Raw genomic sequence first — 14,174 nt, forward strand, 5'->3', positions numbered from 1 at the left:
TAAAAAAAAAATAATAATAATAATCCTTAATAAATAAATAAATAAATAAATAAATGGTTCTATTTTCATAAAAAAAAAATATATAAAATACTTATAGGGATGATTCTGGTAGAAGATACGAAAAAGGTGGTCATTGTAAAGTACAAAACACTGCTGCAAGAAATTAAAGACTTAAGTAATTGAGAAATATATCATGTTTGTCAGCTAGATGGCTCAATGTTGAGGTTTTCATATAATCCAAATCAAAATCCCAGCAGGCATTTTTTTTTTTTTTTTTAGAAAACTTTTGATAAAAGATTCAGTCAAGGAAAGGAGAGTCTTTAACAAGTGGTGCTGGAATAATTTGATATTTATATTCAAAAAATGAACTTTGATTTACACCCTATACTATATATAAAATTACCTCAAAATGGATCATAAACCTAAACGTAAAACTTAAATTCTAAAGCAAAGGACAAAACTTGTGTGACTTTGGGTCACTAAATAACACAATCCATTAAAAAAAAAAAAAAAGAAGTTGAAATTGGATTTCAAAATTTAAAACTTCTGTTCTTCCAAAGACACTGTTAAGAGTCTGGGGGAAAAAAATTGAAAATCTCAAGTCCTTTTGTGATATAGGTCTTGTATCCCAAATGTATAAAGAACTCTCGAAATTCAACAATAAGAAGCAAACAACCCACATTTTTTAAACAGGCAAAAAGTTTGAAGACACTTCATCAAAAAAGATAATACAGATGGCAAATAAAGATATAAAAAGATATTTAACATTAGGAAAATGCAAGTTAAAATCACAATGAGATACCACTACCTATTAAAATGACTAAAAAAAAATTTACCTAATGTTGATGTAGTGTTGACTGCATGAGGATGTAGAGGAAATGGAAATTTCATACACTGCTAATGGGAATGTGAAAAAAGTATAGCCCCTTTGGAAAACAATTTAGCAGTTTAACATGGTGGTGTAGTGCCTAAGGCATTTGACTGCTAACCAGAAGGCTGGCGGTTCAAACCCACCAGCCACTCCTCGGAAGGCAGGTTGGGCAATCTACTTCCATAGAGACACCCAAGAAGGGGTCGCTATGAGTAGAACTAACCCAATGGCAGTGAGTTTGGTTTTGGTTTTTTGACCATTCCTAGGTAATGGCTCAAGAAAAATGAAGTATACATCCATACAAAGGCTTATTCAGAAATATTTATAGCATTTCATAGCAACAGATGAACAGATAAACTGTGATATAGCCAGAAAATGTCTATAACAAAGAATAAATAAAAAGGAATGAACTACTAACATGCTACAACATAGATGAATCGCAAAATAATTATGCTGAGTAAAATTATCCAGGCAGAAAAGAATATATACTGTAAGATTCCATTTCTATAAAATTATAAAAAGTTAATCCTACCAAAGCAATCTACAGAGATGGAAAGCTAATCAACAGATGCCTGGGAACAGAGAAAGAAGGTGTAGAAGGGATCATGAATATGTCTATTTTCTTGATTTTGGTGATAATTTCAAGGTGTATATATACGCCAAAATTTACCAAAGTGTACACTTTAAGTGTAGCCTATTAGATATCAATTATACATCAATAAAGCTGTTGAAAAATCTGTTATTACTCTTAAAGGTAGTGACATTGCAGATACTTACTGAGCACAAGAGTGTTCTTCCTGTATATTCTTTTGTAGCTGATGCCATAAATGGCTTCTGACAATAACATAAGGAAGGAGCACTGAAAGTCCAGAGTACATTTTCCTAGAGAGTAAACTAGGAAACTATTCTATTTCATTTCCATTATGAAAAGAGGATACTCTACCTTCCAGAGAATTTATGAAAGATTTCCCACTCTAAACCCAAATCAGATACCCATTCTGTTAAATTATTTTATATTTTAGCCAAAGAGATCTATTTAGAAAGTTTAAAGTAAAAATTATAGTTTTATTTGCCTTTGGCGGGGGGGAAGATTGCTAAAATTCAGGAAGGATTTAGGTAATTTGCTAAATTAAAAATAAATCTCTAAAACTATTGAGCCAGAAGAAAATTTTAGTCTGCTTTAAGACTAACCAGCTCCCCCTACCAAAAATTAAAAAAAAAAAAGACTTAAATACTTCTGCTAAGTAATATTAGTATACAGAGAGCCAGAAACAAGAACATTCTTCCTATCAAAAAATATTTAACATTTTAACCATAGCACGTATACTCATACATATAGGAACGACTGGGTTTCTTAATAATTAGAAAGAGAGACGCTAAGCATCCTTACTCACCTATTTTGTTCCTCCAGTTTAGCCAAGAGTTCTAAGTCATCTGGACTCAACTGTGATGGAGAAGATGGGGAAAGAGCTGGCGTTGATAGTGTGGTAGATGAGGACGTAGTGTGTAATGAAGCCGATGGACTTGCCACCTGACTGGCCATCTGACTGACTGTATGCGATACTGTGTTCTTCACCCATGTGAGAGTAGAACTCAGCTTTTCTGCAACCTTGTCTGTCGCCACCTAAGGATAAAAATTGAAAATTGCACGTATTTTATTTTAGTTGGAAGGCATTTATCACCAAGGACTTGATAATCCTACTAAGTTTTACTTAATCACCACAATCAAAATATTCTTTCAGGTTAAAAAAGGTAAAACCTTGTTTTGGCAGCAATTACCTAACATGCAGCTTTTGGAAACTGTTTATTTAAGTTCTGCATTATGAACAAACTATAACAGTGTTTTCCAAACTACAGGCTAAAACCTATCAGTTGGTAATAAAAATCCATTTAACTGGTAACAATAGCATTTTTAAAAATGAAATAGAAAGAACAGAAAACATCAGAGTAACGATTAGTTACTAATTAATCATTACTAATACACACACACATATAGCACAAGTGGCATCCATAGTCCACAAAGACAACTACATCCTACTTTGGTTAATAGTGACTGGGGTCTTAAAAGCCTATGCGTGTATCTGACAAGGGACTTATCTCTAGAATTTATAGAACACTCCAACACCTCAATAACAAAAAGACAAACAATCCAATTAAAAAATGGGCAGAAGACATGAATAGACACTTCACCAAGGAGGATATTCAAGCGGCCAACAAACATATGAAGAAATGCTCACGATCATTAGCTATTAGAGAGATGCAAATCAAAACAACAATGAGATACCATCTTGCTCCAGCACTAGTATCAAAGTTCAACAAGACAAAAAATAACAAATGCTGGCGAGGTTGTGGAGAGATTGGGACTCTCATACACTGCTGGTGGGACTGTAAAATGGTACAACCATTGTGGAAAGCAGTATGGCGATTCCTTCAAAAGTTGGAAATACAAATACCATTTGACCCAGCCATCCCATTACTAGGTATATACCCTAAAGAAGTGAGAGCCATAACAAGAACAGATATATGCACGCCGATGTTCATCGCAGCACTATTTACAATAGCCAAAACTTGGAAACAACCTAGATGTCCAACAACTGAGGAATGGATAACCAAACTTTGGTACATTCACACAATGGAATACTATGCAACGCTAAAGAATAATGTAGAATCTGCAAAACACCGCATAACGTGGATGAACTTGGAGGACATTATGCTGAGCAAAATAAGTCAGTCACAAAAGGACAAATATTGTATTAGTCCGTTATTGTGAAAGTTAAGGAAAGGTTTATATATTGGAGGACATTTTCTTTGTTGGTTACCAGGGGTGGGAGGGAAGAGGAGGGAATGCTGTTAGATAGATAGAGATAAATATTGATTTGGGTGAAGAGAAGGGCAATGTACCAAATGTGAGTGACCAATATGGCAGCATTGAGGATGAGAAAGACAGAGAGAGTTACATGGGCAGTACAAACAACAAATATGAACCCCTTTGTAAATACAATACTGAGTTGTCAATGAAAGCAAACATGGGTATAGGGACGGATAGATGGGTGAACAAGCTAAACAATTATGTATGTCTAAATGGAGAGTGTATCCAAGATCATATACAGGGTTGGCAGACAATGGGCCTCTCGAAGAGTATGAAGGGATGGACACTGGGAGGAGGTAACTATGGGGAGGAAGTAGGAGGGGAGCTGCTGCATTGTAAATTTTGGTCAATGACATGAGACAAAGTATATGTGAATTGCTGTATGAAAAGTGAATTTACTCTGTAAATCTTCACCCAAATCCTAAAAAAAAAAAAAAGATTTATAGCTTTAGAAACCCTATGGACAGTTCTACTCTGTCCTCTAGGGGCGCTGGAGAGAAAAAAAAAAAAAAAGCCTATGCGTGGCCTTTTACGGTGCAACTATAGGACTACTCTTGTCTAGAGGAAAGAAGAGTAAAGAAAATCAAAGACACATGGAAAGAATTAGTCCAAATGACTAATAGACCACACAAGCTCCAGCTGCGACCTGAAACCAGAAGAACCAAGTAGTGACCAGCTACCAATGCTGACCACTCTGAAAGGGATCACAGTAGGAGATCCAGGATGGAGTGGGCAAAAAATGTGGAACAAAACTCAAAACAACAAAAAGACCAGGCTTACTGAAGAAACAAAATAGGTGAGTGAGGATGCTTAGCTTCTCTCTTTCCAATTATTAAAACACCATGCTTACTGGTGCTGGTGAAGAGTTCTGAAAGTACCATGGACTGCTAAAAGAACTAACAAATCTGTCTCGGAGGAAGTGCAGCCGAAATGCTCCTTGGAAGCAAGAATAGCCAGACTTCATCTGACCTACTTTGGTTATGTTGTCAGAAGGGACCATTCTCTAGAGAAGGATGTCATGCTTAGTAAAGTGGAGGGTCAGTGAAAAAAAGGGAAGGCCTCAATGAGATGGACTGACACAGTGGCTGCAACAATGGGCTCAGGTATACAAAGGATAATGAGGCTACACAGGACCAGGCCGTGTTTCGGTCTGTTGTATACAGAGGGTCTCTATGAGTTGGAGCCAACTCGACAGCACCTAACTACTACTACTACTACTACTACTACTGGTCTGAACCCTGTAGACTATGGCCTTTAGACATGCTTCAACCTGGAACGAAACTCACCCTTGTGGCTCAACTTTCAGCCAAATGATATACAGGCCAATAAGGTGAACAGTAACACCAGGGAGGTAGGCATTCCTTAGAACAGCCAATCATACAAGATCAAAAGAGCAGCACTTATCCAAGGATAAAGCTCAAAAGGCGAGACAGGAATGATGGACAATATGAAATGGTAAACACAGGGAGGAAATGGGAAGAGTGCTGTTACATTGTGGTGATTGCAATCAATGTCAAAAAAACAAAATGTATAGGAATTGTTCAATGGGGAAAAAAAACTGCTCTGTAAACATTCACCAAAATCACAATACAAGTTTTTAAAAAACAAACTATGTATGTATGCATATGTATGGGTATACTGAGCTGTGATATGAGATATATTATTTATCAGGGTTGTACATCAAAAACATTTCAAAGCCAAGGAATTAAAACATGCCCATGGGTGACCAGGATAGGGAAGTACTATAACATGGCTGCAAGTGAACAAAAACTGGGTGTGCTTAGTATAGTAAGGTGTAATGTAATGAGGCCCTTGATATCTGTCTTTAAACCACTAAGTAAACTTTTTATAAAAGGACTACTTCTAGAGGAACAAAATTATAATAAATGGGCTGAGGTAACACAGTCAGAGGGGTTCAAGGTAGAATTTTCAAACAGTTGGAGCTGTTCTACCTAGAAAGAGTAGCATGGTCTTTACCAATGGCAATGACTGTAAGACACAAAAGTCAAGAGTTGGTTCAGGATGAGCTTCTGTTTTAAGTGGGCAACCAGAGCAAGAAAAACCTTTAAGATCCTGCCCAACTCTAAGATTCAATAAATTATATATATGCCCACATATTCCCCTACAAATCATGCCATCCTAAGCAGATACGAATACAACAAATTCAGCTAAAAGAGAAAAATGTACATAAATATTCATAAGACATATCACTTCAGCAATGGAAAAACAATGTGAACAGTAACCACAGTTGAACACCTATGCAAGACTAAACATTTTTATGATGTGAGTTTACAGAGTAAAGTATAAGTTAAGGGAGCCTAGATGGTGCAAGCAGTTTACAATCAGCTGCTAAACCAATGGCTGGTGGTTTGAACCCACCAATTGACTCTATGGACAAAAGGCCTGGCATACTGCCTCCATAAATATCAAAGCCAAGAAAATCCTATGGAGTAGTTCTACTCTGTTACACATGTGGTTGCCATGAACCAGGGGCCAGCTCAATAGCAGCTAACAACAACAGCATTTACTACTCATGAGGAAGGAACTTGTAAATAGACAAAAGGTTTGACTTCAAATGCCAAATACACTGCCAAGGTACCCCTCGCTGTCTTTTTATTTTGGATAACTTGTCCCTTTTAGAACTTACTTCCTTTGGGAATTGTACTACAGAAGGGGCTAGGGGCCTCTTATTGTTGAGGGAAGAAGCACAATTCCCAAGAAAGACAGGCAGAATGAAGTATGGGACCCAAGACAAGGAAACACCAAGCAGGCTATTTAGGACTGCTTCCAGGCAAAAAGAATCCTTCTTACCAGCTCATAGACCAGTATGCTGTATCAGGACAAAAGACCAGATATAGAAACCAAAGAATAACTTAGCCAAAATCTTGTATGTGCCACAAAATGGTTGGAGCCAGGGTAGGCAGCAAGATAGCCTATTACTTGTTATGCAGCTGACCTTCTGAAACTTCAGTTGTGAAGAAAGCACAATTTACATCCTAAAAGCAGACTATATTTAAAATCAAAATCTTATAGAAAAATGTTACACTTTATTAATACCAACCATTAAATTTAAATATACTCACAACTTTCAAGAATTAATGCATTGTATTTCAAAATGTAAGTCCCATACTCAACTCAATTACTACAAAGGCAAAGGCGATCTATTATTTGCTTTATTAAAAATAAACATACCATACCCCTTCTGCACAATGTTGTAACAGGCTTCCATTTAAAGAGTTTGACAAAACCAGGAGCACAATTCTGACATCCTTTCACAACCTTGCTGAAATGCAATTCAACAATGTTCAGAAACAATCCATCTTCAGACTTTAAATTCTTAAATACAGCTGGAATGTTTAATTGTCATTGAATTTAATAAAGTTTAATACTCATGGTTCTAGAAATCCCACAGGACTGAATTATTTTTTTATTTGTCATCATGTCCTATTTTCCTTTTAACTTTACTTTTCTAAACTTCCACCCTGCTACCTCTGAACCTCTTATCCTGTGTTATGCTGAGGCCATGAAGACATAATAAATCTGTCAGCACAACTATGTCACAAAGTTCCTGTCTACCTCATAGAGCTGTTATGCGTACATTTTTAAAAGTGAACATACTTTGAAAAGGTTAAAACCATCATTAAAAAGCCTTGTAAATGCAACCTATGTCACGAAACAAGCTATGTGTGAACTGTTGAATCAAAAACTAATTTGCTCTGTAAACTTTCACATAAATCACAAAATGCCATCTATCTATCTATATATACAGATATCAAACCCAATGCCCTCGAGTCGATTCCAACTCACAGTGACCCCCTTTGGGTTTCCAAGGTGGTAAATCTTTACAAAAGTAGAATGCCCCATCTTCCTTCGGTAGAGCGGCTGGTGGGTTTGAACTGCCAATTTCTGGTTAGCAATCAAATACCTTAGGCACTGCACCCCCATATATATATATGAAATCTTCAGCAATCAGACACAAAAGGCCACATATCAAATGATTCTGTTTATATAAAATGTCCAGAATTGGCAAATCTACAGAGACAGAAAAGTAGATTAGTAGTTGCTAGGAGACAGAGGCAGGGGGAATGGGGAGTGACAGCTAATGGGTACAAGGTTTCTTTCTGATGTGATAAAAATGTTCTGGAATTGGAAAGTGGTGACTGCCACTAAATTATTCAATTTAAGGGGTGAATTTTATTGTATATGAATTATATTGCAATTTTTAAAAAGTTTAGTAACAGTAAAACCAAAAACCAAATTCACTGCCATCAAGTTGATCCTGACTCATAGCGACCTCTCCTTGGGTTTCCAACAGTATCTCTATGGAAGTAGATTGCCCAGTCATCCTTCCAAGGAATGGCTGGTGAGTTTGAACCAGCAGACTTCTGGTTAGCAGTCAAATGCCATAGGCACTATGCCACTATATTTGAATAGGATTTCTCATAAGAAACATTAATGGTTATTATTTCACTTTATATTTTGTTAGAACTTAAAAGGATGCTCTTAACTCTCTAAGAAGGACTTTATTTATTTATTTTTTTAATTGTGCTCTGGGTGAAAGTTTACAGAGAAAATTCACTTTCCATACAGGAGTTCACACAGACGTTGTCTCATGACATTGACTACAATTTATCCCAATACAACAGCTCCCCTCCCACTTCCTCCCCATAGTTACCTATTCCCTGTGTTCATCCCTCCATGCACTCCTGCCCCCTGAACTGTCTCCCTGTGCATACACAGCCCTTCTTTCTCCCATGATTGCTCTCTACAAGGAGGGTATCTACTTCAGGTACATGTTCAACTCCTATGCCTATCTTTTGTTTGGCTGGAAGCCACAGGTGTGGGTTTAATTCCAGACCTGAAGGGCAGCTAGGGACCATAGTCTCAGTGGTTCCACCAGGCTCTATCAGACCAGCAAACCTAGTCCCTCCCTTTTTTTCCTCTCCAAATGAATTTGAGTTTTGTTCCACATTGTTCTCCCTCTCTGTCCAGGATCTCCTACACAGATCCCCTTCAAAGTGGTTGACAGTGGTACCCAGGCACCATCTAGTTCTTCTGGTCTCATAGTCATATAGGCTGATGATCGCATGGTGTACTGGTCACAAGGACTAACTGTTTCCATGAATCTTTAGTTTTCTTCATTCTTCTTGGCTCTGGATGAAGAGAGACCCATCATTATGTCTAGATGGCTGCTTGCAAGCTTTTAAGGTCCCAGTCACTACTCGCCAAAGTAGGAGGTGGAACAATGTTTTGTGTAGTATGTTATGCCAATTGAGCTTGATGTCCCCTGCAACTATGGTCCCAAGCCCACAGGTTCAACTACTCGGGTGCTCTGGGTTGCTGGCTGTGACCAAGAAGTAACTACAACCTTGTCCCTTGTTCAGCTCTACTATACCCCTGGGAATTCCTACAGAACATACAAATACACTTGTAGAACCACTGTCTGCCAACCCTATACATGGTTTTGGATATACTCCCTGCTGCACAGACGTACCTAATAGTTTAGCCTGCCCACCCATCTACCCACCCATATACCCAGGTCTGCCTTCACTGACAACACAGTACTGCATGTGCAAAAGAGTTCATATCTTTGTTGGCTACACCTGCCATGTACCTTTGTATGTCTTCCTCTTCCTCAATGCCACCATGTTGATCACTCACATTTGGTACATTGCCCTTCTCTTCACCCAACTCAATACTTGCATCTACCTATCTAGTAGTTTTCCCTCCCCTCCCGACCCACCCCTGGTAACCAACAAAGAAAATTTCCTTCCATATATAAACCATTCCTTGACTTTTACAATAACAGACTAATATAATATTCGTAAGAAGGACTATTTTTAAAGAGTCCAATCTTACACCCAAAATCACAGGGGAGAAAAAGTGACAGCTATGGTTAATTACTTCCTAAATCATATTGTGATGTTGGATCCCATTTCTAAGGCACAATATTCCCTTTATGTAAAAGGTACTTTGTGGCTAAAGAGGAAACATGAGTATGAGTTCCAGTGCTACGACAGGGTATCAGAAGCCCAGCAGGTATTTACACATCAAAAGTCAAATTCCTAAAGTATCGGAACTATGCATTACATCGCGTATAGATTTTTGTTTTACACAAATGCCATTTTTCTCTTTTAACATTAACCAGTTATTTTGTAGTTCTGTTATCTTTCCTGTGTTATGTTGAGGCCATGAAGACATAATAAATCTGTCAACACAACTATGTCACAAAGTTCCTGTCTACCTCATGGAGCTTTTACTTTTTTTAGAGGTAGATTGCCAGGTCCTTCTTCCTACTCTGTTTTAGTCTAGATGTTCCACTAAAACCTGTCCACCATGGGTGAGTCTGCTGGTATCTGAAATATTGGTGGCATAGCTTACAGTATCACAGCAACATGTGATACATCAGAGTATAGCAAACTAACAGACGAGTGGTGGCATTAGAGGAGCTCTAGTGGCACAGTGGTTAAGCACTCATCTGCTAACTGAAAGGTCAGTGGTTCAAATCCACCAGTCACTCCACAGGAGAAAGATGTAGCAGCCTGCTTTCATAAAGATTTATAGCCTTAGAAACCCTACTGGGTAGTTCTACGTGAACTGTAAGGTTACTATTAGTCGGAATCAACATCACAGCAGTGGTCTGGTTTGGAAGCCCCAGTAATAGTTAAAGTAATAGTTAAAGTGCTTCGCTGCTAATCTAAGGGTCAGCTGTTTGAACTCACCAGGTGTTCCATGGTAGAAAGATGTGGCAATCCGTTTCTGTAAAGATTTACAGCCTTGTAAACCCTTTTGGGCTGTTCAATTCTTTCCTACAAGGTAGCTATTGAGTCAGAAATGACTTGACAGTAGTGGGTTCATTAGTCGTGAGGAACATGCAAATCAAAACCACAATGAGATACCCCTTTTGCCCCACTAGAATGGCTATGGTCAAAAAAGTGGAAAATAACAGGTGTTGGTGAAGATGTGGGAAAACTGGGACCCTCATCCATTTGGTGGGAATGCAAAATGGTATAGCTGCTATGGAAAACAATTTGGCAATGCCCTAAAAAATTAAACACAGCCATATGACCCACCAATCCCATTCCTAGGTATATATCCAAAAGAACTAAAAGCAGGAACACAAACAGAAATTGTACAGTGACGTTCACTGTGTCCAGTGATGTTCACAATATCCAAAAGGTGGAAACAATCTTAATGACCATGAACAGAGAATGAATAAACAACAAAGTATGTTATATTCAATTAAATTTTATTCAGCCATAAAGAGAAATAAAGTCCTGATACATGCTACAATATGGATGAATCCTAAAAACACTACACTGAGTGAAATAAATGAGTCACCAAAGGACAAATATTGTATGATCCCACTAATACGAAATAGGCAAAAACAGAGACCAAAGTTTATTAATGGCTACCATAGGCAGGAAGGAGGACAGCAAGGTGAATCACTGCTTAAGGGACAATAAGTTTCTGTTAATGGTGGTGAAATAATTTGGAAAAATATAGTGGTGATGGTTGCACATTCTGAAGAATACTATCAATGTCACTGAAATTATACATGTAAAAACTGATGAAACTGGCAAATGTTTTCTTATATATTTTTTTTGCTGCAATAATATATATGTATATATTTATAAATTTAAAAAATTAGGTCACAGTGATATAAGGAATGAAGTCCTGATAGTGTTGAAGTACCACAACATAAAGGTACATTGATACATTTTGCTACGTGAAAGAAGTCATTCACAAAAGATCAGATAGTACAACACTTCATTTATATGAAATGCCCCGAACAGGCAAATCTATAGAGAAAGAAAGTAAATTAGTGTTTACTTAGGGACAGGAGGATGAAAGGATGTGGTATAGGAGAGGGTGATAGCTGAAGGGTATAGGTTTTCATTTTGAGGTGATAAAAATGTTTTAAAATTGATTGTGGTGATGGCTGCACATATCTGTGAATCTACTAAAAACATCGACATGAATATGTTGAATGGGTGAATTGTATGGGATATGAATTGCATCTCCAGAAAATTGTTGTTGCTGTTGTTAGGTGCCATCAAATCATCTCCAACTTATAGGGACCTTATGTACAACAGAACGAAACACTCCCCAGTCCTCCTCCTCACAATGCTAGCTACACTTGAGCCACAGTTGCAGCCACTGTGTCAATCCATTTGATTGAAGGCCTTCCCCATCTTCACTGACCCTCCACTTTACCAAGCATGATATCGTTCTCCTTCTCCAGGGAATGGTCCCTTCTGACAACATGACTAAAGTAGGTGAGACCAAGGAACATTCTGGCTGTACTTCTTCCAGGACATATCTGTTAGTTCTTTCAGCAGTCCAAGGTACTTTCAGTATTCTTCGCCAACACCACAACTCAAAAGCATCAACTCTTCTTCCAAAACCAAAACCAAACTCACTGCTATCAAGCTGATTCAACTCAGAGAGACCCCTCTTTGGGTTTCCAAGGCAGCATCTCTACAAAAGCAGATTGCCCGATCTTCCTCCTGAGGAGTGGATGGTGGGTTTGAACCACAAGCTCTCCAGTTAGCAGTCAAATGCCTTAGGCACTATGCAACTGTCCAGCTCTCACATGCACAAGAGGCAACTGAAAATACCAAGACTTGGGATAGGCGCACCTTAGTCTTCAAGGAGATGTCTTTGCTCTTTAGCATTTGAAAGAGGTCTTCTGCAGCAGATTTGCCCAATGCAATGCGTTGTCTGATGTCTTGACTGCTGCTTCCATTGGTGCTGATTGTAGAACCAAGTAATATGAAGTCTTTGACAACTTCAATCTTTTCTCCATTTATCGTGATGCTGCTTATTGGTCCAGTGGTGAGGATTTTCATTTTCTTTATATTGAGGTGCAATCCATACTGCAGACTGTGTAGTCTTCAATCTTCATCACTAAGGGCTTCAAGTCATCCTCACTTTTAGCAAGCAAAGTTGCGTCATCTGTGTTTCACAGGTTGTTAATGAGCCTTCCCCCAAACCTGAGACCATGTTCTTCTTCATACAGTCCAGCTTCTCAGATTATCTGCTCAGCACACAATTTGAGTAAGTATGGTGAAAGGATACAACCCCGGTGCACTCCCTTCCCTTTAAACCACACAGTATCCCCTTGTTCTGTTCGAACAATAGCCTCCTGGTCTATGTACAGGTTCCTCGTGAGTACAATTAAATGTTCTGCAATTCCCTTTCTTCTCAACATCATCCATAATTTGTTATGATCAATACAATTGAACATTTTTGCATAGCTAATAAAACACAAGTAAACATCTTTCTGGTATTCTCTTTCAGCAAAGATAATCTGACATCCGCAATGATATCCCTCATTCCATGTCCTCTTCTGAATCCAGCTTGCGTTTCTGGAAGTTCTCCGTCAATATACTGCTGAAACCATTTTTGAATTATCTTCGGTAAGATTTTAGTTGCATATGATATTAATGATATTGTTCAATAATTTCCACATTCTGTGGGATCACCTTCAGAATGGGTACAAATATGGATCTCTTCCAGTCAGTTGGCCATGTAGCTGTTTGCCAAATCTCCTGGCATAGCCAAGTAAGTGCTTCCAGTGTGGGATCCATTTGTTGAAATATCACAATGGGTAATCCATCAATTCCTGTTTTTCACCAATTCCTTCAGTGCAGCTTTGACTTCTTCCTTCAATACCACTGGTTCTTGATCATATGCCACCTCCTAAGATGGATGAACATCGACCGATTCTTTTTGGTACAGTGACTCTGTTTATTCCTTCCATCTTCTTTTGATGTTTCCTGCATCATTCAATATATTACCCATAGAATCTTTCAGTATTGCAACTCAAGGCTTAAATTTTTTCTTTAGTTCTTTCAGCTTGAGAAATGTCGAGCACGTTCTTCCGTTTTGGTCTTCTAACTCCAGATTTTTGCACATTTCATTATAATAATTGACTTTGTCTTCTCGAGCTACTCTTTGAAATCTTCTGTTCAGCTCTTTTATCTTGTCATTTCCAAAAGAGACCAAGAAGCAAGCCGGTGGCAGTTTGGAACAGCTAAGGGAGACCAGGAAGTGAGTCAGCAGTCTGGAACAGTTAAAGGAGACAAACTTGTCTGTCAGTTTGTCCTACTGTGGTGGCTTGCATGTTGCTGTGAGGCTGCAGGCTATGCCACCAGTGTTTCAAATGCTGGCAGGGTTACCCATGGTCAGCAGGTTTCAGCAGAGCTTTGAGAGTAAAACAGACTTGGAAGAGGGAAGAGGCTGTCCACTTCTCAAAAACTTGGCCAGTGAAAACTGTATCCAGAAAATTAGGCCTCCATAAAACAACAAAGTACAGATGATGATACAGCTAACAGTGACAGCCCTAGTCATCTCTGAGCCTCTAGCATATTCCTATCTTCATGTCTTTACAACATTTTTCACCAAATATGCATATTAATTCCTGTTACT

The 14,174-nt window shown here is 38.2% G+C and overlaps 1 protein-coding gene across 1 annotated transcript in view; it reads right to left on the reverse strand.

The window, feature by feature from the left end:
• Nucleotides 1-2,489, reverse strand: part of EVI5 (ecotropic viral integration site 5) — a 300,060-nt gene extending 297,571 nt beyond the window's left edge. Inside the window, exon 1 of the mRNA XM_042780297.1 lies at nt 2,266-2,489. Coding sequence (XP_042636231.1) covers nt 2,266-2,414 — 149 coding nt within the window. The 5' untranslated portion in view covers nt 2,415-2,489. The remainder of the gene's footprint in view (nt 1-2,265) is intronic.
• Between the last annotated feature and the right edge of the window lie 11,685 nt (nt 2,490-14,174).

Source organism: Orycteropus afer, unplaced genomic scaffold (genome assembly GCF_000298275.1).
Source record: "Orycteropus afer afer isolate SDZICR_OR568_19922 unplaced genomic scaffold, OryAfe1.0 scaffold00033, whole genome shotgun sequence".
Classification (NCBI taxonomy): Eukaryota; Metazoa; Chordata; class Mammalia; order Tubulidentata; family Orycteropodidae; genus Orycteropus; species Orycteropus afer.